The sequence below is a fragment of the Ovis canadensis genome, chromosome 23, assembly GCF_042477335.2.
Source record: "Ovis canadensis isolate MfBH-ARS-UI-01 breed Bighorn chromosome 23, ARS-UI_OviCan_v2, whole genome shotgun sequence".
Lineage (NCBI taxonomy): Eukaryota > Metazoa > Chordata > Mammalia > Artiodactyla > Bovidae > Ovis > Ovis canadensis.
Window position 1 is genome coordinate 23,653,735 of NC_091267.1, and position 15,448 is coordinate 23,669,182.

The 15,448-nt window shown below is 33.9% G+C and overlaps 1 protein-coding gene across 1 annotated transcript in view; it reads left to right on the forward strand.

Annotated features, from left to right (window-relative positions):
- CDH19 (cadherin 19) overlaps nt 1-15,448 on the forward strand; it is a 77,652-nt gene that overhangs the window by 30,054 nt on the left and 32,150 nt on the right. Inside the window, exons 3-7 of the mRNA XM_069568428.1 lie at nt 2,514-2,808; nt 9,143-9,262; nt 11,981-12,145; nt 14,226-14,407; nt 15,147-15,400. Coding sequence (XP_069424529.1) covers nt 2,514-2,808; nt 9,143-9,262; nt 11,981-12,145; nt 14,226-14,407; nt 15,147-15,400 — 1,016 coding nt within the window. The remainder of the gene's footprint in view (nt 1-2,513; nt 2,809-9,142; nt 9,263-11,980; nt 12,146-14,225; nt 14,408-15,146; nt 15,401-15,448) is intronic.

Consider the following 15,448-nt stretch of genomic DNA (forward strand, 5'->3'; position numbering starts at 1 on the left):
CATTTTCTCATTTCTTTTTTTGCTTCTGCTCACTACAGATAACTTTTATTTCCTCCTTTCATATAGCATTTAGCTTTTTCATTCTGTAAAAATATTTATGAAAATATTCTAACAGATATCTTTCCTCTAAACAACCTCATTAGGCTTAAACAGTAACTGTTTAAAGGAGAGTTATAGCAAATATTTACATGTTTGTAGTGACAGAGCTGGTAAAAAGACAATATAGCTGATATGTCCAAAAATCACTTTCTTTTTGATCAGTTTGTTAAAAGGGGTTAAAATTTGGAAGCACAATGAAGTAAAGATTTAGTCAAATAAGATTTTCCAAATTGATTGTAAATACATAATTGCAAAAATGGTTTTGAATGGAAAAATAGAAAATGTATAATCATGAAATTGAAATGTGTTTAACTTATGCATTTTGTGACATAAATAGAAGATGTTGAAATTATGGTTTTTTTAAATTAAATCTGAATCCTAAAAAGATCAGGCTCACTGATCTATGACAATCAAACTGAATATACTAGAAATGCATTTATCCATGACCAAATCTGACTTTCCTTGATCCTGATATTCAAACTATATTGAAATGATATTGGAAACCAGGGCATGTGATTCTTCTCATTTCTAATACTTATTTTAGAAAGTACATTTGTTTTCCTTAATTTCTCATCATTAGGGGATGTGGACTTCACTTTTATTAATAAGTAAGGACTTCCAAAATTTAAAAGCTGTAATTCTTTTTTCATTATTTCCAATTTGTTTCTTTTATTGTAAAACAATGATTCAAGACAGCATTATAATATTAAATTGTTCATTTTGCTATCTTGAGATATTCTCCCCACATAGAAAAATGTATTAATTAGTCCAGAATAATGATACATTGTACCTTGAGCTGTCAGAAAAATTATGAAATTAAGCTTGTGTCTATTGGTTTACTGTATATATTTTCAGAGAAGCTCTTACTCTGAAGAAGGGCATATTCATAAATAGTGCTCCCCAGCTGGCACAGTGGTAAAGAATCCACCTGCCAATGCATTAGATGTGAGTTCGATCCCTGGGTCAGGAAGATCCCCTGGAGGAGGAAATAGCAAACCACACCAGTAATCTTGCCTGGAAAATTCCATGTACAGAGGAGAACAGGAACACACCAGTATTCTTGCCTGGAATAGGATGGACAGAGGAACCTGGTGGGCTATATTCCATGAAGTCACAAGGAGTCATACATGAATGAGCACACACACACATTCAAAAACTGGAATATGAATAAGGAATCAAGAAAACCATGGATTCATGATAATTAGGAGGTCACTCTCTAATGCTTCTTTTCTTCATGTAAAATAAGTTAGATATGAAAAGTCATGTAGTATTTTCTATATCATAACCTTTTTTAACATATAAAGTTCAAAATTTCATTAACACTAGGATAAATAAGCTATTTAGTGAGAGCCAAAGAATAGGTACATTTGAGAATTAAGTGGACTACATTGGAAAGAAAGAATTAGATCTAACTTGACTTAAATTTGAGGACTAAAAGACCATGTTTGTAAGAGGGGAGGGGCTGTGTAGGCGAGGGTCTGGGGTCAAACAGGGCTTTGGTCCAAATCATAATTCAACCCCCAAACCATAAAACTCTATGAAAGTTTTTATATTTTTAAATCTCACTTCTCTTCTCTATTCAAAGAATTTATTAAATCAACAATATGTATTTTACAATATTAGTATGAGAATTAATTGAAAAAACTAATATAAAGCAATTTTCAGATTTTATGGATGATTGAGATTATTATCATAGTCTCAACATGCTCCCTAATTTTCTTACTAATATTTCCATGTCTTCTATGTGTTTTTAGCCTAGAGATAGAACATCACTATTTAAATTTATGTAAGTCATTATCTCTTTAACTGTCTCTAGATCCCAATCTAATATAAATATTTGAGAGTATGGTTTTAATGACTAAAAATGTAATCATCTGAGTAAACACGAACTGGCTGTGTTGTGCATAATGTATAAAAGAGACTTTGTTTTTCAATCATTATAGTTTCTAATTGGAATCATCTATTTAGAGTAATAAAATTTGTATACTGCTTTACAGTGAAATTTCAGAGTCATCTTCCTGGAGATAGATTTTAATCTTAAATTTAACATTTCACCTCATCTAATATGCGAAGAGTTGACTCATTGGAAAAGACTCTGATCCTGGGAGGGATTGGGGGCAGGAGGAGAAGGGGACAACAGAGGATGAGATGGCTGGATGGCATCACTGACTCGATGGACGCGAGTCTGAGTGAACTCCGGGAGTTGGTGATGGACAGGGAGGCCTGGCATGCTGTGATTCATGGGGTCGCAAAGAGTCGGACATGACTGAGTGACTGAACTGAACTGAATACAATATGGGAATTATATGAAATTATTAGTTTGGAGAATAATTAACAAACATGAAAATGAAACAGGTAAAATATATCTATTTTAACATATCTAGACAGTAAATTATCTCTCTTTGCACTTGCAGCTAAGATCTGATTTAGACAATGGAAACAACTCTTTCCAGTACAAGCTTTTGGGAGTTGGAGCTGGAAATATTTTTGCCATTGATGAAAGAACAGGTGACATATATGCTGTAGAGAAGCTTGATAGAGAGGAACGGTCCCTCTACACTCTCAGAGCCCAGGTAATCGACACCACTACTGGAAGGGCTGTGGAACCTGAGTCTGAATTTGTCATCAGAGTGTCGGATATCAATGACAATGAACCAAAATTCCTAGATGAACCTTATGAGGCCATTGTACCAGAGATGTCTCCAGAAGGTATTGCATATTAATTTACATCAAAGATGTACCTGTTAACAATGAAAACAAATTTAAAGTTTCAAGCATATGTTTTGAACATGAATTATTTAAAGTTCTACCTGGGTACTTCCTTCTGCAAATCTGTTAAGTAAAATATTTGAAAAATTTGACTATACACTAAAATTTTATAAGCAACAATACTATTTATTATTAGGTAATTTGTCTTGTTAAAATATAATTTCAGTCTTCAATAAAAAACGGTTAAACATGTTTGAGTGATACATGAAATTATTTAACTTGTTCACTTATTAGTTTCTTCAATATAAGAATTTACTTTCCAAAATATACTTTTGAATCTTAAAAAAAAATAGGATCATCTTCATTTAAAAATAAGAGAAACCATTTTATAAGACAAAAATCTATAATCATCCAAACGAGGGATCATGAAAACTAAAAACAAAACAGTTGAAGATCTCTGTGTAGCCACATCCATTTTTAAATTTCTTTTTCAAACCCAATATCATTTTAATAAATACTTTAACTATAAATACTTGTAAAGGAAAATGCTTTCCATGAGATATAATAATTGACTGCCTTGGAAATCAGACTTGTTTCCAACAGGGGGAAAATTATCATACAATCATACAAAATTTGTCCACTCTTTTTTGGTCAGAAAATTGTAACAAAACAACAAATAGTATATAATTTTTAATTCATAAAATGTATTTAATCGTGATAAATGAATTTATTTAAGTGTAATTCAATAATGATTTTTAAATTATGCTAAGGTGCTTTAACACTGCCTTGTCTGAATTTGATCCATTATCCAGCATGTCTAAAAATGTAGATTCCATAATATACTTTCCTGATTCTTCACCCTTTAACAACTAGCAATTTAAAGACCCATTTCTACATGTATTCAAAACATAGATTTTTAACACCAGCATAAACAAATTTAGCTGTGTAAATGGGCTTCCCTGGTGGCTCAGGGGTTAAAGCGTCTGCTTCCAATGTGGGAGACCTGGGTTTGATCCCTGGGTCGGGAAGATCCCCTAGAGAAGGAAATGGCAACCCACTCCAGTATTCTTGAAGATCTCCTGGAGAAGGCAATGGCAACCCACTCCAGTATTCTTGACTGGAGAATCCCATGGACGGAGGAGCCTGGTAGGCTACAGTCCACGGGGTCGCAAAGAGTCAGACACGACTAAGCGACTTCACCTCACCTCAATGTATATCAAGGCCAATTATCCTTAGATATAAATGATGAATTAGTATTGTCCTGTCTGATCATCAGACAGAGATACATTTCTTTTTCTCCTTCCATCCTTCTCATCCTCCTTCTCCTTTTCCTCCTAGCTCTTTTCTTTTCCTTCTTCAACAAACATATGTTATAGATCTAACATGTTCTAGGAATTTTTTGTGAGACTGGGGATTTGGTTGTAAAGGAAACATATGAAGTAATTGCTAGTTAACAGACCTTATATTTTAATTATAGTGTATAAACTGTAAGCAACTATTTTAAAGAAGTCAGGTAATATTTGACCTTATATGTTATTAAACTGTTAAATATGAGCAAAATATGATGATGGCTAATTGACTGGACAAAGTGGGGTCATTTAGGAAGTAATATTTACAGAAAATGATCCAAAGAGGCCAGCCATGCCATGTTCTGGGAAAAAAATTCCCATGGCACAGTGAAGAGAGCTGCAGAGCACATGGCAATGGATGAAATCTTAGTGAAGAATGTAGGTAGGGAAAGGAAAATATACAGGGTGACAGAACCGCTAGATATAAAGGAGTTGACTGGTGAAGGAGAATCAGTGGAATTAGACAGTCATATAAGAAAAGAAAGACATGAGAAGCAATGTTGCAAAAGAAGAGATCCTACAACTGCATGGACGCTGCTGTGAGGTTGAATGAAATCAACAGAAAAGAGTGATTTTTTTCCAAGCATTTGTGCAAGTTTACATGTAAGTTTACATACACGAAATAAGTTTTTGCCAGACAATATGTCTGATAAAGTGGACAAAGTCAAATATCATCTTAAATTTTATTTTCATAAAGTCCTTTGCAACAACTACCTTGAAGATTAAGAGGCTATTCAGAACAACCAAGTTGATTTAAATTTTGCATTTTTGAGAAAATCTCTAAAGGATAATATAGGAAAACAATATCAACTATCAATGTAATGGATAGAATGCAGACTTACTATATTACATACTTTGTTGTTATAAACTGCTTCCCAGGTGGCACTAGTGGTAAAGAACCTTCCTGCCAATGCTGGAGATATAAGGACACAGGTTTTTATATTACATGCTATGTTGTAAGTTTATTAAAGGAAGAAGTAAACTGAGAAATTACTCTTATTAAAACCAGAGAAAGTGATTTTTTGTAATTATACTTTCTTCACATAACAAGATAGATAAAAATTGATGTAAGAGACCCAATCACTTCAAGAGTCCAATCATTGGCTCTTTGCATTTACAAATAGTTTGGTCATCTGTGACCAAGCTGTGGTGACAACTCAGAAATTCAGTGACCTTTAGCTCTTTCAGTCACCAAGCGAAGGCTTTCCCTCTCTCTGGTATACATTCCTTGCTAATTGAACTTCAAGAAATTATTCAATTTAATTTTTTAAGAGTTTCCATAAATTACCCAATTCTAATTACAGAGTGGTGTCATAAGATAGAATAATAGGAAATAAGGGTGAGAGAATTCAGTGTACACATATACAGGTTTTGGGTTATTACTCTTCCCCTTAGCACACAATTTTCATGATCATTCTGCATTGTCACAGTAGTTCTAAGCAGGGTGGTCAGCTCTCCAGTTCTACCAAGGACCACCCTACTCACACCTATATATATATTTGCAACTTGTACTAGAAGCATTTGTCACTGATTTTTAATTTTTTTTTAAAATATTAATTCTTTCATTACAATAAGCCCCAGTGAATTTTGTAGACATCTATTGTTTTACTTCCAGTTTCTTTCAGAATGTGTGAGACAAATGGGCAGTGAATGTAGTTCTTTTTAAGACATGATTAAATCTGAATGAGGGCCATATGATAAAACACAGTTAATCTGAGAAACTGATCAAATGATCCAAATGTGGATGAAGGATATCCTGATGATATACTTCAGGTTAAAATAGTCTGCATAAGATACCTTTCATTAATGTACATATAGGTCATTTATCCTTTAAAAATATATTTATTTCGAATATAATTTAGAGAGAATTTAATTTTTGACCTATTAATGTTGTAGAGTCAACCTTATTAGTTTTAGTGAGAGTATATGAAAATGTTGATCAAATGAGTAAATAGAGGCTAAACAGTTTAGATTATATATATGACATACACCATGCTTCATACACTGATTGAGTAATACACATGAAATATAATACTCAATCACCAAGTGTCTGTTATCTATCTTTACTGGTATTATAAGGAAAGGGACACTTTAAACAGTCATCGATTGTTTCCATGAAAGACATATCATTGGCCTCGTGGTGATTTTGTCAACATTCTGTGTACTGTATAACATTCCTAACTGCAAGCTCTTCATGACCCAGATAACCACAATGGTGTGATTACTCAAGTAGAGCCAGACATCCTGGAATGAAAAGACAAGTGGGCCTTAGGAAGCATCACTAGGAACAAAGCTAATGGAGGTGATGGAATTCTGATTGAGCTATTTCAAATCCTAAAAGATGATGCTGTGAAAGTGCTGCACTCAATAGGCCAGCAAATCTGGAAAATGCACCAGTGGCCACAGGACTGGAAAAAGTCAGTTTTCACTCCAATCCCAAAGAAAGGCAATGCCAAAGAATGTTCAAACCACCACACAATTGCACTCATCTCACTCGCTAGCAAAGTTATGCTCAAAATTCTCCAAGCCAGGATACAACAGAATGTGAACCATGAGCTTCCAGATGTTCAAGCTGGATTTAGAAAAGGCAGTGGAACCAGAGATCAAATTGTCAGCATCCATTGGATCATGAAAAAAGCAAGAGAGTTCCAGAAAAACATCTACTTTTGCTTTATTGACTACAGCAAAACGTTTGACTGTGTGGATCACAACAAACTGTGGAAAATCTTCAAGAGATGGGAATGCCAAACCACCTGACCTGCATCCTGATAAATCTGTATGCAGCTCAAGAAGCAACAGTTAAAACTGGACATGGAACAACAGACTGGTTCCAAATAGGGAAAGGAGTACGTCGAGGCTGTATATATTTCTCCTGCTTATTTAACTTATATGCAAATAACATCATGCAAAATGCTGGGCTGGAAGAAGCACAAGCTGGAATCAAGATTGCCAGGAAAAATACCAATAATCTCATATATGCAGATGACACCACCCTTTTGGCACAAAGTGAAGAAGAACTAAAGAGCTTCTTGATGAAAGTGAAAGGGGAGGGTGAAAAAGTAGGCTTAAAATTTAACATTCAGAAAACTAAGATCAAGGTATGCTGTTCCATCACTTCATGAAAAATAGATGGGGAAACAATGGAAACAGTAACAAACTGTATTTTGGGGGGCTCCAAAATCACTGCAGATGGTGATTGCAGCTGTGAAATTAAAAGACACTTGCTCCTCAGAAGAAAAGTTATGACAAACCTAGACAGCATATTAAAAAGCAGAGACATTACTTTGCCAACAAAGGTCCACCTAGTCAAAGCTAAGGTTTCTTCAGTGGTCATGAATGGATGTGAATGTTGGACTATGAAGAAAGCTGAGTGCCGAAGAATTGATGCTTTTGAACTGTGATGTTGGAGAAGACTCTTGAGAGTCCCTTGGACAGGAAGGAGATCCAACCAGCCAATTCTAAAGGAAATCAGTCTTGAATATTCATTGGAAGAACTGATGCTGAAGCTAAAGCTCCAGTACTTTGGGCGCCTGAAGAATGAACTCATTGGAAAAGACCCTGATGCTGGGGAAGATTGAAGGCAGGAGGAGAAGGGGTCGACAGAGGATGAAACGGTTGGATGGCATCATTGATGCAATGGACATAAGTTTGGGTAGGCTCCAGGAGCTGGTGATGGACAGGAAAGACGGGCGAGGTGCAATCCATGGGATCTCAAACAGTTGGACGCGACTGAGCGACTGAACTGAACTACAAGTCAATGAACAATTTTTCTTATACATGACAATTTCGCACAGAAAATATACAAAATACTATCAAATGATGGGTATTTCTTAATTGCTTCAATGCTTATTTATTATTACTGTTTATGTTACTTTACTATTTTTGAAGATTTCTACAGTTTTTTAATTACTGATTAAGAACTTATACAGGCTTGCTTCTCTCTACTGACTTTTTTAGAAAAAACATTTAGAAAATATTTAAAGCTTTTAAAGTTAATTAATCTGTATTTAATGAAATGTTATGTCTATAAAACGGAAACAGAAGGAAAGAAAGACAGAAACTGAAAAAAAAATATAATCAGATAATAAGAGTGATGTTAGAATTGACCATTCCTAAAGTCCTTCTAAATTTTAGAGCTGATATTTACAAATTGTGAGTCAGAATAAAGCAAGACTTTATGAAATTTATTTTAGAAGTTCTGCCTCAAATTTGTATCATCTTAATTTATTTTACATTTATTATTTTCATGGTAAAAACACAGAACACAGAGCTTCAAAAATCTGTGTTTCCAACAAGACTCATAATGCTAGATTCCATATTTATATAAAAATCATTAGAAAGCACAATTAAATAAAGATATTTAAGTTAACCACTGATTTTAAACATACAAGTATTTATTTCCCATGAATTTTATTGATTGTTACTAAATTAGATTAAGAACGCTTACCTTATCAAGCTGGTAGATTTTTACATTGCACTTTAAAAGAAAATTCATTAAAGTAGGCATTTTGTTGAAGGGAATGATATTAGCCTAATAATTCTGCTTATTTTCAGGTTGACATTATGTCAAGATCATTTTAATAACATTTATTAATATTTTTAAATTCTATAATTTTTGAAGAACTGGTTACAATATGGTTTTTGAAGAAAAACTGCTTTTAAATCTCCCTTTGATTACTTCACTAATAAAACATCTTTGAATAATCCTTAATTATACATTTTAGTGGGTTATTAAATATTTAGGTTGCATTAGATCTATACATTTAAAATTCTATATTGTATTTGGGAATAAGGGCTATTTTTTTATAAAGTTATATTTTCTTGTCTAAACAAAAGTATATTTGTTTCATAATTTATAAAAAGGAGGGCAGGTCTTTCATTGCATATCATCATCTTTCTTGCTAAAGAAAGAATCTTAGAGAACTAGGATCCATTTTCCAAAAACCAGAGTCTTAATTTCTTGTAACTATTTATGTTCTCTTCAGGAACATTAGTAACCCAGGTGACAGCAAGTGATGCTGATGATCCTTCAAGTGGCAATAATGCTCGTCTTGTGTACAGCTTACTACGAGGCCAACCATATTTCTCCATTGAGCCAACAACAGGTATTCCTGGATGAAATAACGTGCAATTCAACATGATTCTAAGTTGGCAAACATCAGAGCAAAAGTTCCCTGCCTACAAATGTGTTGTAAAGTGGACCAAATGTTTCCATAAAGAAGGAGGTTGTAATGTAATCTTAAGCATTTAATTATTTTTATTTTTTAGCTGATTTTTCTAAGGTTGAGAGATTAGATTTTTCACATCCATACCACAAATGATTTGTGTATGGATTATAAAGCATACCTAAGGATTAGTACATTTTAAAAATATGGGAAAGAGACATTTACAAACAATTGACAAAAAAGTTGATACAAAGAAAGCCTGCAAGCATATTAAAATTCTGTAACCTTAGTAGTCATCATGGAAATGCAAATTAAAATCACAGAGTTCCACCTGTACACCCAGCCAGAGTGTTATGTACTTTTGATTTACATGAATGTAGCATTTGATTTTTCTATCCATGCTTCTTCAATTTCTGTTAGTCAATTGAATACTTTATAAAATAAATAAAACAAAAGTTTTCTATATCTATTAAACATATAAGATTTTTTTAACATTGGTCATTTAACAAGTATGATTTCTTTGGTCACTGCAAAGATTAAATACACATAAAGAAGTTTATATTCTCTAAAGATGAAAAAAAGAAGTACCTAACTAACCACCCAAAAATGTGGCAAGTGCCAAAAGGAGTAAAATTCTGTTTGTTAATGAGACAAGTATTATATCCATCTCAATGACATGAAAAGGTTTAAGCAATTAAAGCATGTGTTGGGTCTTTAAGTATTTCTTATTGATTCATTCATTTAGCAAATACTAAATATCTCACCTTTTGTCAGTCAGGTCTCTTGTGAGAATCAGATTTTGAAAAGTATGATTTGAGTGACTATATTCTTAATTCTCCCAGAATAATGCCTAGTTTCTATTATCCTGAATGTACAAGTTAAAGTTATTTTAATATATGCAATGGATGCCTTAAGACATTTGATTTTCATTCCCTTACATGATCTTGGTTGAGAAGGGTCGAATATGTAACAGGCGTTGTGTTTACAACATATTATGTTTACAGCAGTATGACATTGCAATATTAAAAAAATAAAAGGGAAGCAACTGGAATTCTTTCCTCTTGTAATTTAAATATAAATATTAAACATTTGCATATTGATAAATACATGCATTTAGTTTGTGTATATCATGAAGTAAAATAAACAAGGTTCAATAGAAGAAAGTAAGCACTATTTCATATTGTCTGGCAAGGCAGAAGGCACTGAAAACAGGATGCTGAGCTGAGCCTGCAGCCAAAGTGAGGAGAGGAAGGCATTCCAGATTATAGGAAGAATGTACAGGAAATCCCTGAGAAGGGGAACTGTTGAAGCTGTTAGACTGTCCAGGCACCAGGGTGAGAAAACACGACAGGAGGAAAGCAGAAAGTGAGTTATCTGTGAAGGAGACGTGGGCCAGGTGGCACCCGATCTTCTTGGCCATTTCGAGCCTTGTCTTTCCCTCCTATTCCTCGCTGGCTTCTCAAGTATTATATACTGAACAAATCTGCTAAAGCAATTAATTTCATTAGTGGAGGAGCAGTAGAGTGAGCAACAAGGCAATTAAAAGCCAAAACACAGAAGAGGTAAGTTTTGGAGCGTGTAAGAGGATCTAGGAATATATTTAAATTTGTTCATTCTGAAGATGAGAAGAAAAGTAAAGAAAGTAGGCAAAGTTAGTTGAAGCCTCCACACATGAGAAGTGAAGGTCTTTGTGTCCCTCTCAGTCTCTACACCTTTGGATATATAATTCAGAAGGTCGAATACTATTCACCTTTGCTAATAGCAAACATGATTCTCTGTTGAGTCACATCTGGGGAAGACAGTAGCAGCATCTGTTTCATATATTCTATGGTTTCCATATTGATTACGTATACTAGAATATAATTGTGAAACACCAGTCCACAGTTAAAATATCTTCAGGGTATGGTCCAATTTATCCTTCTTTTTTTTTTGTTCAGGTATCACAGTTTTTAATAAATACCTTTGCCCAGACGTTGTTGAAGATTAGCCATTCCCTGTCTTATATTTGTATTATGTGTTCCCCAATCTTTAGGACTGCATTTTGCCCTCCTATTCACCATCTTAAGCTTTTCCTAGGTTTCTTCAATGATGAATAACGTTTTATTGAATAATTTTATAGAAAGTGGACACTGAATACAACAATTTCATGGTCCAGTGTGGGTTTGAATAGCTCTGTTGGTGGATTATGAGTAACTGTGAATCAAAAATCAGCCCTTCTTCACAGGTCATGACTCAAAATAGATTTTAACATCACAGGTGCACAGTATTTTTTGCATAAATTTGGCATTTTTATTTACACCTCTATCTATAGTAAGTCAACTTCTTCCAAGTTTAGGGGAACAATTAATTGTAGCACCCTAGTAACAGGTCAAAAAAGAAAGCAGAAAAATAAGACTTTCTTCCTCTCTCCCTGTGGTTTATCTTAGCATAGTATTTTATTAAGGATCTACTACTATTAGTATTGTGATGACTAAACTCTAGGCAGAGTTGGTGATTAGTATATTGTCACCTTTTTATCTCCAGGGCAGCATCTGGCACATTGTAGTGATTCAAAATGTGTCAAACCAATGATCTTATGTTCAAATTCTTAAGAAATTGACTAGGGAGAAGCCATGGTTAATCATGAAATAATAATTGCCGTTTGTTACATTTTTAAAGGAAAAATAAGGATATCTTCTAAAATGGATAGAGAACTGCAAGATGAGTACTGGGTGATTATTCAAGCCAAAGACATGATTGGTCTGCCTGGAGCACTGTCTGGAACAACAAGTGTATTAATCAAACTTTCTGATGTCAATGACAATAAACCCACATTTAAAGACAGTAAGTAAGAAGTACCCTAACAAATGATTTTTGAAAGTATGGGAAACAGCGTAGACTAAGCCTTGATTTGGCGATGTATTAAAGCATCTGCTTTCAGATTTAGGATAGTGTCACTCTCTTCTCAAGAGTAATTTGTTGGCAATTTTTAATTCGTGCAGTTGAATAAATGATTCTTTTAACTTCGCCACAATGACAGATACATGGTAGCATACTTAAACTCTTACTTCCTGAAAACAGCAAAATATTACCGATTTTAAAGTGACATTTCTCCCACTTAAAAAAAGAGAACGAGCTCACAAGCAGTCTGTGTAGTGACTCGCTCTGTGCTTCTAAGGAAATCATGAATCCCTTTAAAGAAAAATTATTCTGAATGTGCTCCTTTTTTTTAATTCTAAGATTTACTCTTTAGAATGTTATCATTCCTGATGATTTTTTACATTTTAGCATAAATTACAAATGATATATGAGTAACTAATTTTAATAAGTTTTATGCAAGTTACTTCTGAAAAGTAAAGAAAGGAAGCTTATTTATTTTTATTTGTGTCAATGTATTTCAAATATAACTGCCATTATATAAAAAGAATAGAGTCATCTGATGCCAGCATGCTTTTTCACAACCAACCAACTATTGCCGCTCCATCATTTGTTTCTTTTTAAAATTATTTTATTGATGTATATTTTGGGCTTCCCTGATGGCTCCGATAGTAGAGAATCCGCTTGCAATGCAGGAGAGCTGAATTCAATACCTGAGTTAGGAAAATCCGCTGGAGAAGGGAATGGCTACCTACTCCAGTATTCTGGCCTGGAGAATTACATGGACGGAGGAGCCTGGTGGGTTACAGTCCATGGAGTTGCAAAGAGTTGGACACGACTTAGTGACTTTCACTTTCATAACTGATTTACAATGTTGTGTTAATATCTACTAGACAGCAAAGTGATTCAGTTATGCACATATATACATTGTTTTTCATATTCTTTTCCTTTATTATTTATCACAGGGTATTGGATATAGTTCCCTGTGCTCTACAGTAGGACTCGTTTATCCATTCTTTGTACAATAGTTTTCACCTGTTAGTTCTGAACTTCTAATCCATCCTTCCCCCAACTCCTCATCCCACTTGGCAACCACAAGTCTGTTCTCCATATCAATGTCTGTTTTCGCTTTGTAGATACGTTCATTTGTGTCATATTTTAGATTCCACATATAAGTTATAGTACATGGTATCCGTCTTTCTTTTTCCAACATAGTTAACTTAGTATAATGCATGTTGCTGCAAATGTTCTTATTTCATTCTTTCTTATGGATGCACACTTCCACATCTTTCTATTTCTTTTCAACTATGGTTAATGCAATCCAGGTTCATATTCTCTTAAATCAAACTGCTACAGTTAGAACTCAAATATTTGCTTTTAGACGCTACCTTCTTTAATCCATACTTATATTTATTGGTAATTGTAGGTATCAGAGAATGCCTGAGTAATATTGAAAAACTTTGTATCAAATATAATTTGGCATTGTTGAAGGATACAACAGAAAATAAATCCATGAATAGTGAGAAGGTATGAGTATGAATGGGCTTCCCTGGTAGCTCAGACAATAAAGAAGCTGCCTGCAATGCAAGAAACCAGGGTTTCATCCTTGGGTCGGGAAGATCCCCTGGAGAAGGAAATATCTGTCAATTTCCCTGGAGAATCCCATAGACAGAGGAGCCTGGCAGGCTATAGCCCATGGGGTCACAAAGAGTTGGACATGATTGAGTAGCTAATAGACACGTGCGCACACACACACACACACACACACACACAAATATGTATAGAAATTTGGAAATTCTATGTAGTGGTGAAAGAACTTTCTAAGATATATTTAAAGAGAGAATAATAGATATTCAAAAAGATACGAGGGAAATGTTTAGACTGCAAAATATAAAGGGAGAGAGAGAGACGTGTATTTAGAATAAGCAGTTAGTGAGAGTGGGTATGTTTTTTTTCTGACAGTGCATTAAATAAGGAGTGAGTGCTATATTTGGAAGTTCTTTATGTTGATTATCAGTGCAAAATATCTTGAATTTTGTTTTTGAAGGTTTATACCGCTTGACTGTCTCTGAATCTGCACCTGTTGGGACATCTATAGGAAAAATCATGGCATATGATAGAGACATAGGAGAGAATGCAGAAATGGACTACAGCATCGAAGACGATTCAAGAACATTTGACGTCATTACCAATAATGAGACCCAAGAAGGAATAATTATACTAAAAAAGGTAGATGCATTAAATTTTTTGCTTTGAATAATAATGCAAAATCAAATCTGAAATACATATAATTATTTTGTGTAACCAGTTAGTGTTTACTTTAACTAAGTAATTAAATTAAGATCTTGTGATTTTTAGTTTACAGAAAAAAGGAAAGATATGTGTGCTTTTAAAAAAATTCTAAGATGTTTCATTTTTTAGAATATAAACATATATTGCCTACATTTTAGCATAAATTACAAAGCATAATTTAAAAATAGCTAATTATCAATTTTGTGCAAGATACTTCTGAAAAAATTAAGAAAAAAGTTCAGTTTTTTATATTTCTATCTATATATTTCAGATATAACTGATGAGAGAGATATTACAGAGCTCCTTGAATTACACTGTAGGAGAGTTTTTGAAAAAGATTTTAAGACAGAGGACAAACTTTTCAAAAATTTCTTAAATAACAGGAAATTAATTCTCAACTCCCTAAGATACTTATACTCAGAAAAGTATAGTTTTAACCCTAAAAAAACTAGTTATTAACCAAAAACATTTTGTAATAGTTGTAAATAACAAATACACATAACATAGGGATTTTCTCCACAACTACTAAATATTTAATGACAATCTCATAGGGATCCAAGCACATAAATAGTAAAAACCTAACTGGAAAGCACCTGAGACTTAATTTATCAACAAAACCTTTTTTTCCCCCTAAGTAATTCCTTGGGTTTTCTGTGTACATTGTATTACTTTGCAGAAAGTGAACTTTGAGGACCAGAACCACTATCGTATTAGAGCAAAAGTTAAAAATCCCCAAGTTGATGAGCAACTCAGGGAATACCACACTGAAGCTTCCACCACTGTCATCAAGATCCAGGTGGAGGATGTTGATGAGCCTCCTGTTTTCCTCCTCCCATATTACATCTTTGAAATCTTTGAAGAATGCCCTCATGGATCCTCTGTAGGCACAGTCTCTGCCACTGATCCTGACCAGAGGAAATCTCCTATTGGGTATGTCTGGAAGCCCAGCTTTGCATTGATAAATGAGGGAACACAGAT